Source organism: Mugil cephalus, chromosome 1, assembly GCF_022458985.1.
Source record: "Mugil cephalus isolate CIBA_MC_2020 chromosome 1, CIBA_Mcephalus_1.1, whole genome shotgun sequence".
In the NCBI taxonomy this organism is placed as follows: Eukaryota; Metazoa; Chordata; class Actinopteri; order Mugiliformes; family Mugilidae; genus Mugil; species Mugil cephalus.
Window position 1 is genome coordinate 18,633,521 of NC_061770.1, and position 11,999 is coordinate 18,645,519.

Genomic DNA, 11,999 nt, shown 5'->3' on the forward strand with positions numbered 1-11,999 from the left:
ACAGGTTAGATGGAACAACAAGAAACGCACAAGCTTCTCGTTTTAAATTGATTCATGAGGTACAAACAAAACGTTGTTAGGATCAGATTTCAGTAAAACGAGACTTCACAGTCGCAGTAAATTAAACTAGCACAATAGCACCACCATCAGGCAGAACACTGAAACTACACACACTACCCAGTCAAAACACAAATGCAGCTGGAAGTGGAGCAGGAGAGGAAAAAAAACATTTGAATCTACACTTATCTACATTGAGAGACCACAGCTGATTAAAAACTCCAAACTTTTTATTTTACAACACAATACTGATACTTCAGTACATAAACGGTGTGAGTTCCTGCTGGCATGTTCAAATCAGTTGTTAAAGTCCCATTGAAAATCAGTAAGCGCATACATTTCACACACTTTACAATCAAGAGAAACAACAACACTTCCTGCCATATTTGATATTTCTTTTGACCACACTGAAAAATCTAGTAAATACTTTAAGTTAGAAGTTTCTGTTAAGAGGTAGAAAAATAAAGCATTTACTGACAGAAGTGAATGTTTTCAAAAAGGCAAGATTTGGTGGAGGACGTAGATGTGAACACTAGGTGTGACTTTGGTCCTAACTGTGACATCTGTGGGTATAAACACAAATACCTCATCAGATTGTGATCGAGTATGGTCCGCTCTAAATTTCTTTTTTTTGTTTTTCAGATGGTCCAAGGTTTCTGTGGCTAGTGACCTGCAGAAGATCCTTTTCAGGATTAAGGCAGTCGTGCAGCAGCAATTCCACTGTGGTTTGCACCGGCTCACCCAACAAAGGCTTCACCTTCCTCGTAACTGACTCCAACCTGGATTCAGACGAAAACCTGGGATTTCCATGTCCGAGGTGCCTATACATGTGAATTAAAGTGTTGGCAGGTCCATTAATGTAAAGTTAAAAATAAGTCACTGTCAACAGGGTATTATACCTAGTCAAATTCAGTTTTATTTCAGACTTCCCTTTGATTCACAAAACATAGAAAATGCATTCGTAACCACTTCAAACTCAGTCTTCCAATGGGAACTTGTCAAACATTCACCACATCAACCTCTGAACCCACTTGCAAACGGCAACACGCTTTCAGTGACCCCCCCCCCCCCCCACCCACCCCCCACTGCCCACCCACACAGACTTCACTAGCACAAAGTCACATTTTCACACAAAGAGGGTGGTAACAAGGAGAAAAATAAAGCACACAGCCAGACGCAGCATTCACATCGAATCAGACAGCAAGCTACGAAAGGATACAAATACTCATAGCACTTGACATTTCACTGTGATTTTAAAGTATTAATGTTGATAGAAAACGATGAGAGAGCAGAGACCTTAGGGATCTCGAGACGCAATAAGTGTCCTTTTGTGATGGCCACTGGGAACACACTCGTACTTGCTTCTTCCGCTCACATTCGCACAAAGCCACAGGTTCTTCTCAACTCTCGCAGGCATTTGTCTCTTTAAAAGGAAAAAAAAAAAAAAAAAATACTTCGCACAAGCAGTCCTTCTCACACTTGCTTCCTTTCATTTTGCTCTCCCGTTCGCTCACTCTCACTCGGTCCAACACCAAGCCCCCACTCATCGATCTCGAGAAAGCGACAAGAGCAGACAAAATTTCTACATCCCAAAAAAAAGGGGAGAGGAAAAAAAGACAACACCCACCGTCTAACACAGTATATGCGGAGTGAAGCTGTGTTCTTGGATGACAAAGCATTTACACATGGGAGGAGGAGGGGTATTGATACTGAGATCTGCCGAACATTGCTGCCAATGCGGCGCTTCCTCCCGGGAAATGGGGAAAGTGTTGGTGAACTGCAGAAGAGATTTTCATGAAGGCGTTTCCAAAAGATGTCAAACAAAAACAAAACGATACAATCAAATGCATACATATATATGTAACTATATAAAGCCCGTTTACAAGGGGCTGTAGTGGGGGCTCTCGAGATACTCGTGCATGTTCATAAATACTAAATATCTTGCATGCACGGCCATCTTTGTGGAACGTTTTTTTTTAAATAAAACAAAATAAGGTAGCGTGGTATTCCCACTAACAAAACTAAAACTTTCACCCATTCAGTGCATGACTGCATAATTAAGTCACGCACAAGTATAAATTTTCTCTTAACCAAAATAAAAGGCAGTGTATTTATTTTTTTAAATAACATAAGGTATAAGCAATTTCCCCCTGTTGGTATACTTACCAGATTAGCCTAATAGCAACAGAAAAGGTCAGCACACAGCTACCTACATCCCCCAACTAGAAGACTTTGTCTCCATTGACGTGCCAAAGCCGGAGCTGAAGCCACTGCTGGAGGGGGCGTTAGCGCCAGCCGCCCAGCCGAGGCTAGCTGAGCTGGGGCTGCTGTAACTGGTGCTGGCAGAACTATAGGTCTGGTCTCGGGTTGTAGTGGCTGTGCCTGCCGTTGTGGTCAGACCCTGCTGGTTTGCCAGCATGCCCATCATTCCCCAACTGCTCTGCAGCGCTGCCTGGGCAGCAGCCACCATAGCCGGATTAAGGCCAAGAGCCCCAAAGTTAACCCCGCCGCTACCGCTGCCTAGCCCACCACGATTACTGCCATAGCCCTGACTGAACCCACCAGCCCCAAACCGCCCTCTATCCATCATTTGCCTACTATTATTGTGTTTGGGCTCAGCATTGGAGATGTGCACGCTGACACCCTTGATGATCAGGTCCTCTCCACATAGGGCTTGAGCAACCTGAGAAAGAAGCAATGAAGGGTATTAGCACTGGCCTTTTCTGTTCACTTATTTTTCTAATGTTACAGATACATTATATCTGCTACTCATGAAGTGACGCATGAATGAGTCATATTTGTACGGTGAATAGTTGCTTTATTTTCTGTAACAGACAACTCTATATTATTAATGTCAATGCACATTAGTGCACCTTATTAATTGTTCTTGTATATCTTGGTTGTAAATCTCATGTAACTTAGACTTTACATTTTTTGTAATTCTTTACTACCTCATTCTCATTTTATTCTTATTCTTATGTCTATGTCAGGTACATATATGTTCCTTCTTATCTCGGGACTCTTGGATCAATGAAGTGTTCTTGAATCTTGTTATTCCTACATATATAACATATATTTACTTCTATTTCCTGTACATTTGTTTATATGCAAACTTTCTACATTTTTGCTTTATTTTAGATTTTTACTTATATTTTACTACGTTTTACTTGTGGTTCTCAAGAGTGTTTTCACACGGTTAACACATTATTATTAAGCAGAAACCATGCCACCTATTCCTATAAATACTCCGGTTGTGTTGTTGACTCTCACCTGGTCATCAGCAAATGTGACAAACGCAAACGCCCGAAAAGGTTTGGGGATGAAGACGTCAGTGACTTCGCCGTACTGCATGAAGTACTGCCTCAGTTCATCAGTTGTCATGTCCTCTGTGCAGCGGCCAACAAAGATTTTACGGCTCCGCGTGGGCTCATCTGGGCAAGCCTGAGAGGACACAGAGCCAGGATTTTACATGATCTACGTTCATTCTTAAATTATATTTAGAGATGTAAAATACAATTAAAATAAAATACAAATAAGAGCTAAATATATACATTGCATACCAGGAAGTCATTGACATTATTCAGCATGAAACTTTGTGGCCAACATACCTTTGAGTTGGGAAGTTTGCAGTCACACCACCGGCCATCAATCATGTGTCTCTGAGCGATGACTTTGGTTTGTGTCTCATACTCAGTGAACCGAACAAACCCGAAACCTTTAGAGTTACCAGTTTTAGCGTCTCTCTTCACCTGGAGGGAAGCGAGAAGGCTTTATTACCAATTCAAAATATCAGATACATATTTTCTTCTGAACCTCGTCAAGACATTACGACGAAAAAATATTCATCGCTACCTGCACCATGATGACCTCCCCAAAGGTGCTGAAATAATCTTTCAGGTCTTGTTCTGTAGTTTTCCACGGTAAGCCGAGGACAATGAGGTCTGACGTCTTCTGAAAGCCCCTTTTAATTTTCACAGCTGATGCAGCGTCTATTTCCTCCATCTTCCTTTTGTTATCTGTGAAGAATAAATAGATTAAGTCTTGAATAAGTTCAACACAGATGAACACAAACGTGTTTAAAATTAAGCCATGCACCAAACTGACACTCTGGATGCTTAGCTATCGAAAAGAAACACCCACCCACAGAAGTGATATTATTATTAAAGATTTCTATTAGATAACTTTGCACAGTTTGCAAGATTTTTGGGATCTTCCTGCAAGAATTTTTCTTCATTCATTTACAAAAAGTGAAACGAGGAATCCACGTTGCAATGGCCTGAAAGGTCCATTGGAAATTTGCATGACACAGCATTTTCATTTACTTTTCCTTTTGAACTACAGTGTGAGACCAAAAACACAGTCTATATCCAGTTTAATGATGACATAACACCTATCATGGATGCAAAATGCACCCAAGCCCTGCAGAGGTGCTGAATCAATTAATTTACATGTTCTTTTTGGTTTTATTTTGAGGATGTTGACACAAATGCTGTCCCTGCTACTTTGACTTGGTATCTATATTAATGAGGTTAGGCTTCAAACACTTAAAATGACACAAAACTGACTTATAGGGTTTAGATGGTACTGAAACTTCTTCCATAAGCCTAAGAGAGTTTATGACACCTGTTCATATACAAATGACAAATTGCATTGAACGAACACCTGCCTCACCTTTAGGGTAATTGACGACATAGACCAGGTTTCCCCAGTCGTTCTCGGGTGCGTGCAGGACACCCTCCACAAGCCGGACTCCCCTCATGCACTGGGACTCGGGGTTTCGGTACCGTAGCCCGCAGGCGCCTGGAAACTGGGCTGCTACCGACGACAGCAGAACCGTGCCGTCGTCTTCTGAGGGAATCTCCATGGGCTCTTCGCTTTCATCCTCAGCCACCCTAATGTACAGCTCCGACATGGTATCCAGGATGGCTGAGTCCAAGTGGAATCAGCTGATGCAGCTCAAGTTATTAGTAAACACCGGGATGGTGCGCACGAGTTTGTAGTGTGTCGAGGCAGGCTGAAGTTTTACTTCTGGTTGTTTTTGCTGGACGAAGCAGGTGTAATACAAGGGCAGATAACGTGCGTCACAAACTCACTCCACAACCGTGTATAATTTAATAGCCGGCGACCATGAAAGCTGGATGTTTTCTTTACCACTAAACAGCACGCGTAAACAAGTTAGCCAGCTAGCTAATGAGCTAGCAAACTCAGGACAGCTCGACAAATGAATGAGCATTCAGTTTAGCGATGTTTTTACTGTCAACAAATGAACAAGTCCTCGCAGTGTCCGCAGACGTGTGCTCTATACTTAGACGTAAACAACAACACCGACAACTTATCTTGTATTTGTGAAATTTAAGCTCGAAATTGCCAAGAGTGAGCAAGGCTTACCTCTGTAACCTCAAGCTAGCAAACAAAATGGCTGCTCACCTTGTCAAGATGACGCCATCGAGTTGGGCGGGTCCACTGTTCACTTTCTGGAGGGATGCCAACGTGTAGAATTAAAAACATTTAATTGTCAGTTTGACTTGAGACCATTAAATGTCTGTTTATTTTTCATAAAACTCACAAAAAACACGTATGGATTGTCTTACGGATCTCACTGTGTTACACGACCGTTCACAATGCAAAGTTTAAAGTTGGTGAGTTTCCCCCTTTAATTGAAACCATAAGGATTCACCTTAAAACCTCAAACAAAAGGTGCCCAAAAGAGATGAACAACAACATGGAAATAGTTATCGATGAAACATCTACTATCCAAGGTGCAATAGCCTGTAAAAAACATCAAATAGAGTTAAAAAAAAAAAAAAAAGACATCAAACATTGTGGGATGAATTCTTCAGTTCATTAAGCATGTTAGTGAAAATAAATGTATTGTAATATAACAGTTCTGCATCAAATCTTATCTTCATGGAACTGATGATATTCAACCTTAGTTTAAAACAACTGAGAGAGCTGTTGATTCAACTGTGTTTTCATTTTGGAACCTGTGATTTGTAGTTCTATATAAGATTTAGTGCACAGCTGATACATTCAAATGTATTCATTTTCACTTCTGTGCCTATTTTTGGAAAGCAAGTGCACAAAACAATGCATACTGTAAGAAATCCATACTACACATCTTATATAGGTTATTTTAAAGAATTTAAATAACACATGATGGATCATCAAGGAAACATTGTTAGCCTGCATGCTGCTTTAGATCCTTGTTTTCATCCTTGTTACATACAGAGATCATTCTTTGTGACTGTTTTGACACTTACCTTTTACATGTCAAGGTAAACACACCTGTTTTTAACCTCCCCCAACCACCACTACAAAAAAGGATCTGTGAAGCCCCACTACTCACTTAAGTTTGCACCAGTTCATCATGGATCACGTCAGATTTCTCACTCTTACAATGTGAGTTACAAAGTCTGGTAAAATCCTGACTATTCACCATGTGTCAAATATAAGTTCAATTCATTGTTTTATTTCTACAGTGCTTTGCAGTGTCTTATCCCGAGCAACGTGTTTGGCATCCAGAAGAAAGACACTCCAATGTCAACAATAACAGGTAAAATTTTACTTATTTCGTGGTGACTTTGCAGTTAACACTTGCTTTCACGTTGACACTGTGATAAAAAATATTCCTACATTCTCAGAAGACGTGGCCTGTTTTTCTGAATACATGGAGATGTGGATCCACAGCGCAAGAATCGAAGGGATCCGAGTCTGGCTGTCCGAGGCTCTGCGCATGCGAGGTAATTATTCTCTCCCCCACTAAATCACACACACATCTGAGATAAAAACTACTCCCATCTTGTCCTGAATCACTTATTTTCCAAGTCAGCCTTACATCTCTGGATCAGCTGAATCTCCAGCTGTCTGCCTGTGGATTCTCTCTGCACAAAAACCTGGACAAAAACATAATTTTTAGAGTCAGCTTCAACGGATGTTTCGTCCGGCAACAGGTATATGTCGACCTTTCAAGTCCGTAAAGTAAAAAGTGGCAGCATTTGACCTGTGCACCCTCGGCTGTCTCTTCAGCACGGCTTCAATGTCCTGACGCTGAATCTGACGGAGAGGATAACTCGATTCGGAGGACGACCTCACAGTTTGATGATGAAGTGTCCCGTGGCTTCAGTACTTCAGAGCAGAGAGAAAATCCAGTGTGACCCCGATTATATTCAGGTAAGTGCTGACTGTTTTCATCTGTATTTTAATCAACGTTACTGGTTGAAGTGCTCACGTGTGTGTGTGTGTCTGCAGGTGATCAGACAAGTTCCCCATGGAAACTGGGATAATGAGGTAGTAACTGATTACCTTCTAAATCTGCACAGATACATACTCGCTGTGGATGTGTGTGGATGAGAGAGAATGTGAGTTTGTTTGTGATGTTTGCTCCGCAGCTGAATTGGTCTCTGTGTCTGAGTGACCATCTTATTGTGGCGCTGGATGATGCCAGCCTGATCCAGATGAACATCGAGATGACCGGAGAGGATATTACAGTTCAAGGCAGGAGAAAGGAGATTTTAAGTCCCGTCCAAGTAAGAGTCTTCACACGGCATTCTGCCACCTGGTGACTATTAGCTATATTACAGCAGAAGTTCACTAAATTACAGTTTTGTTTGGTTAATACAGATAATGGAAAACGAAGGGGAATTTTTGGCCTTAAAGCTGGTCAGGGGTCAGTATGCCTACAGTATGGAAGCCACGTGCCCGAAAGGTCGGTAACAAGCAGAAAACTTCTGTGGCTTTGACATGTTTTCATATGGCAGAGGAAGTAACACTAGGTGGTTTGTCACTGCAACAGTATAATTACATCTCATATACATATACAAACATCCTATATGCATCTCTACTTAAAGTGCAGGGATTTACACAGCAACGTGTCCAAATACGTGATTTCTGCATGTTTTCATTTGGTCGCAGTAGTAAAATAGTTAAGTCCAGTCAGACTTAGTCCTTAGTGTCACATGATAAATCTGTTTTGATCATGAGACAATAACACTGGGTCAATATGCAATTGTGGGACTTTTTGAGTTTAACGTAGTTGACAAGTATCATCATTGACATTTTGGCTGTTTTCAGGCCTAAAATCAACATGGCCACCTATAAAAACATCGCCACATTTTTAAGGAAAGATTCTTCTAAATATTATATATACACCTGAGTGAATTGAAATTTAAAGTTATTTATAAATATACTGGAGTAACACTGTTGACATGTGATAAATGCACACTTGACTCACACACTACTTTATATTAAATAATTAAGAAAGAGGAGAATTAGTTGTTTTCCATATAAAAATTTGATATATTGCCAAAACAGAAATATCTGTCATGAATATCTCAACTTAACAAAAAGAGCACAGTGAAAACAAATTCTGAATAAGCTCATTTTGTTATTGTTTAGCAAATTAGAAGGTGGTTTAGTTGATATCTAGTCTTTTTTATCATTATTATTAAGCGATAAAGACATCATCATAATGTTTTTTACAAGTTCTCCTTCTCCTACTATACAATTGGCTCATTTCTTTTTTGTTGGTTTTGTGTAGCACAATAATTCTTAAATCTCTTTGTGTTTAAACTGCTGCTTTAAGAGGTCCCAATCCCCTTCATTCTAGTCTAATGTGTAATCAGTCCTCCTGACATATAGTGAGGCATTAGTTTAGCAAACTACTATAATAGAAATGTTTGTATAAGAGGTTATGGATAAAATGTTTTATTGGGATTAGTTGTGGAATCTGCGTATTTTGTCGTTTGTGTTTTAATGCACACTCTAAATGAATGAAGTCCAATGTAAAATATAGTGAGGTGTTAGAAACTAGAATAAAATATATATAGTTACTTTCTGCAGCTAATCCTCATGCTATCCTCCTAATTAAGTGTTATTATTTTATTCTACTCCTACTATGCTACTCCTACTCCTCCCAGTCATTTTGGCTTGAGATCCTTTAAGAAAGAGAGGCTTGTGATGAGGGATCGTCTAAATTTCTCAGATGGTTCCATTTAAAAAAAGAGATCCAAAGAGATTGAATTGAATTATTGTGCTATAAAAGTCGAGTTCAAATGTGTGTGGAAGAATTCAAACTCGTCCCTCACAGATTTATTTTGTTACACTTAGGAGGGAGCCCAGCCCCACTTGGGGTTGTGGTATAGTAGAATAAAAAATAGATTTTTTTTTTTTCAGTGACTACATCTGCAGCAGACCAGACCGTGCTGCACATTTTCAAACGGCGCATGGGTTTGACCAAGCGGGGCAGCCATCACAGTGAACCCTTAACAGTCAGCGATGTGTCTGTCAACCAGACGGATAATTTCACCATGGACGAGACGAGTGACTTTGTGGCCCTGACCATCCCCACCAGCCAAATACTCCAGACCAAGGTTAGTGCGGCGAGATGAGTACAACAGGTAGTACTTGTCATGTCATCCAGAAGTACCGTGTGCATCTTCCTTTTTTTTTTTCTTTCTCCCATAGTACCCATTAATTTCAAAGTGACACATCGAAACCGTGTTTGTTTTGCAGGCCTGCGTCGACAGTGAGCGGCTCCTGCAGCCGTTCTACAGGGTGGATGTGGAGCTCACCTTCAAAGAGGCTATTCATACAATGCACTGGACCATGGAGAACACACTGCCATGCATAGGTGAGCGTGCTTCTAGTAAACACAGTAAAACTAAAGAGGTGATTAATTACAGGATGTTATTTTAACCACCAGTCATTCAAAGGCATTTTACCATAGTCGCGTTAGGCGCTTTCTGTTTGTTGCTCTGTGAGTCACTTAATGTTTTGACTTTAGCCCCTTCCATGCAGTTTAAAGTGAGACTAAGTAGGTTTAAATGGCATCGATAAACCACAAAATACATCTCATATCTTGCGTAAAGATTTTTGATGTTTTTCTTGCTTTTATTTTTGTTTCTGGCATTTTTAGCTTTAACGTAACATGCTCGGCTTCGTTTTGTTTGGCTTTTGCCGTGTGCGACTTTAACGTTCTTTAGAAGCAGTTTCAGAATCAGTCCTAACAATACTCGTAAAACAGATTTTAATTGATGTAAATTTGGTACTGATGTGCAACTGAGCTACTGCGATTTCCCTTGAGGGCCAATAAAGTCTAAGTACAATCTTCATCTTGGAAGTAACTAAAGCTGTCAAATAAATGTAGTGGGGTATTTCCCAGTGAAATATGGCGGAATAGAAGAAGTTAAGCAGCTTAAAATGTAAACACTGAAGTCAGGTACAAGTACCTCAAAGCTGTACTTAAGTAAGGTTCTTGAGTAAATGTGCTTTGTGTGTGTTATCATGTAAAAAACAGCTAAGTCCGTAAATAAAATATGTCTTTTGTTGACTGATTTTATCTTTATTGTCAAAGCCTCCTCAGCTGGGCCTCCAGACGCAGCGTCGCGCATCGCCACATCTTCTCCCGGTCCAGTCGTCACAGGCCTGTCCGCGCTCGGCAGCGCCGTTCACGAGGGTGTAACCACAGAAGGCCCCTCCTTTGTCTCTGTGGCAAAACTAAACGGGAGGGATCCGCTCAAAGAGGAGGCTGCAGGTTTTTTGTCCACAACTGACTCCTCTCACACGGGCGCCGCGAACTCCCGCACTGACGTCAGCTCAAGCCGTCGGAGCGGAAATCCGTCTTCGGGGTTTGAAAACAAAACCTCCCTCAGTGCAACTGAGGCAAGCTTTTTGGATCTTTTGCATGCAACAGCCAATAGCTCGGCAGAATTCCTTGAGTTGAACGCCACAGTTGAAGCACCATTTACTACAGTGGATCCACCTGAACAAGAACACAGGGAAGTGAGCACGGCCAGAGGAAATAAAGACCAGTGGATTTGGAGGAATTAGAAAATTCTCCAGGAAAACATGTCCTATATGCATATCTTTGTGTTTTCTGCCTCAATTTAAACTCCAGTTTCAATATGCTTTAAGTCCTTCTAATTCTTTTGTTTGAATTCTCGTCAGTGCCACACTCTGTATGTCTGTTTGGAAGGTGACGCAGTGGTCGGTGAAGGATGATTATACAAGCAGAGCTACGGGCAGACCACTGCCAGCCGTAGCCCGAGGGTGAACATTATCCAGACGCAGACAAGGCAGGCGTTAAATAAACATGTCTCTTTCCGAGCAGCACAACAGGCTGATGAAGAAAAGACCCTGCAGTTGTCGCGGCCTGATGCCACCTCTCAGTGGCACCTCGTGTTTCCCAAAACTCACAGCGAAGAATCGACGTCATCGGAACGTCGTTCTCAGAGGTTTTACGTTTCTTGGCTAAATTTGCGTCTTGAAAGAGATTCTGACAAAAACAAATCTGCCTGAACATCATCTTCAACACTCCAGGTGCACCGCTTTGTGCGTTTTTGTTGCAGTATTCTCTGCTAACAGGAGAGGGCACTGTTGATCGTGTTTTCAAAAGAAGAAGTCTCTTGATGTGCTGCATCCGGCCTCCAGATGGTCTTTTACAAATTAACCAGTCTTACATGTTTTTGTAATGAATATTCTTTTATTCCGTGTCAGATGCTTTTCGTTCAAATCTTCTTTAACGGTTATTTTATCCGTAAAACAACAGCGTGAAATCTTGCAGTGTTGCAGAAAAGAGAGTTCAACTCATCATCTTTGCCTGCGCAGTCATTCAGCTGCTCTAAATATTAATATCTTTCACGTGTTCAGTGCAGAATGACGGACACAAGAAAGCGGAATCTGAAAAAGTAAAATAAGATAAACAAACAAGATGTCTGGTGATGTTTCCACCCTTATCTTTTTTCACCTTTGTTATTGTGACCTACCGATATGCACCAAAGCATCTGTAAATGATAACAGTGCAGTGTTACGCAGTTACATGCATCATATACAATGGGCTGTGGGGCAGAAAATCTAAACTTCCTTGTGCCTTTGGTTCCCATCTGCTCAGTGAACTTATGAGCAGGAAATGGAATAAGTGGTGCAAAAAGCACGCCAACACCCCC

At 41.1% G+C, this 11,999-nt stretch overlaps 2 protein-coding genes across 4 annotated transcripts; one reads left to right on the forward strand and one right to left on the reverse strand.

Moving 5' to 3' along the window:
- Positions 1–269: 269 nt before the first annotated feature.
- On the reverse strand, positions 270–5,480 carry tardbpa (TAR DNA binding protein a). 3 transcript variants are annotated; one of them, XR_007113923.1, is made up of 7 exons: positions 4,729–5,469; positions 3,910–4,073; positions 3,666–3,806; positions 3,328–3,498; positions 2,656–2,740; positions 1,685–1,834; positions 270–878 (listed from the first exon to the last, which is right to left on the reverse strand). XR_007113923.1 is itself a non-coding variant. In XM_047601964.1 (6 exons), exons 2-6 carry the CDS (start codon positions 4,967–4,969, stop codon positions 2,267–2,269), a joined length of 1,191 nt encoding a protein of 396 aa, XP_047457920.1. In that variant the 5' UTR covers positions 4,970–5,098; positions 5,446–5,480; the 3' UTR covers positions 270–2,266. The 3 variants fall into 3 exon arrangements, 2 of the variants coding, with proteins under 2 accessions (XP_047457920.1, XP_047457928.1); XM_047601964.1 differs by having other exon boundaries at positions 270–2,740; positions 4,729–5,098; positions 5,446–5,480; XM_047601972.1 differs by having other exon boundaries at positions 270–1,834; positions 2,224–2,740.
- A 1,244-nt stretch (positions 5,481–6,724) lies between these two features.
- Positions 6,725–10,884, forward strand: c1h1orf127 (chromosome 1 C1orf127 homolog). The gene is made up of 8 exons (XM_047603749.1): positions 6,725–6,797; positions 6,883–7,007; positions 7,084–7,227; positions 7,446–7,583; positions 7,678–7,762; positions 9,244–9,425; positions 9,568–9,685; positions 10,409–10,884. The coding sequence occupies exons 1-8, from the start codon at positions 6,725–6,727 to the stop codon at positions 10,882–10,884; spliced, it is 1,341 nt and encodes a 446-aa protein (XP_047459705.1).
- The last annotated feature ends 1,115 nt before the right edge of the window (positions 10,885–11,999 follow it).

What these genes read in the sequence shown, in the direction of transcription:
- tardbpa (XM_047601964.1), bottom strand. Translation starts at nt 4,969, where the DNA reads ATGTCGGAGCTGTACATTAGGGTGGCTGAGGATGAAAGCGAAGAGCCC. An exon ending in TGTCGTCAATTACCCTAAAG is followed by an intron (nt 4,074 to 4,728) that starts GTGAGGCAGGTG and finishes TATTCTTCACAG; the next exon opens with ATAACAAAAGGAAGATGGAG. An exon ending in GCAAACTTCCCAACTCAAAG is followed by an intron (nt 3,499 to 3,665) that starts GTATGTTGGCCA and finishes GTGTCCTCTCAG; the next exon opens with GCTTGCCCAGATGAGCCCAC.
- c1h1orf127 (XM_047603749.1), top strand. Translation starts at nt 6,725, where the DNA reads ATGGAGATGTGGATCCACAGCGCAAGAATCGAAGGGATCCGAGTCTGG. An exon ending in GATGTTTCGTCCGGCAACAG is followed by an intron (nt 7,008 to 7,083) that starts GTATATGTCGAC and finishes CTGTCTCTTCAG; the next exon opens with CACGGCTTCAATGTCCTGAC. An exon ending in GTGACCCCGATTATATTCAG is followed by an intron (nt 7,228 to 7,445) that starts GTAAGTGCTGAC and finishes TTTGCTCCGCAG; the next exon opens with CTGAATTGGTCTCTGTGTCT.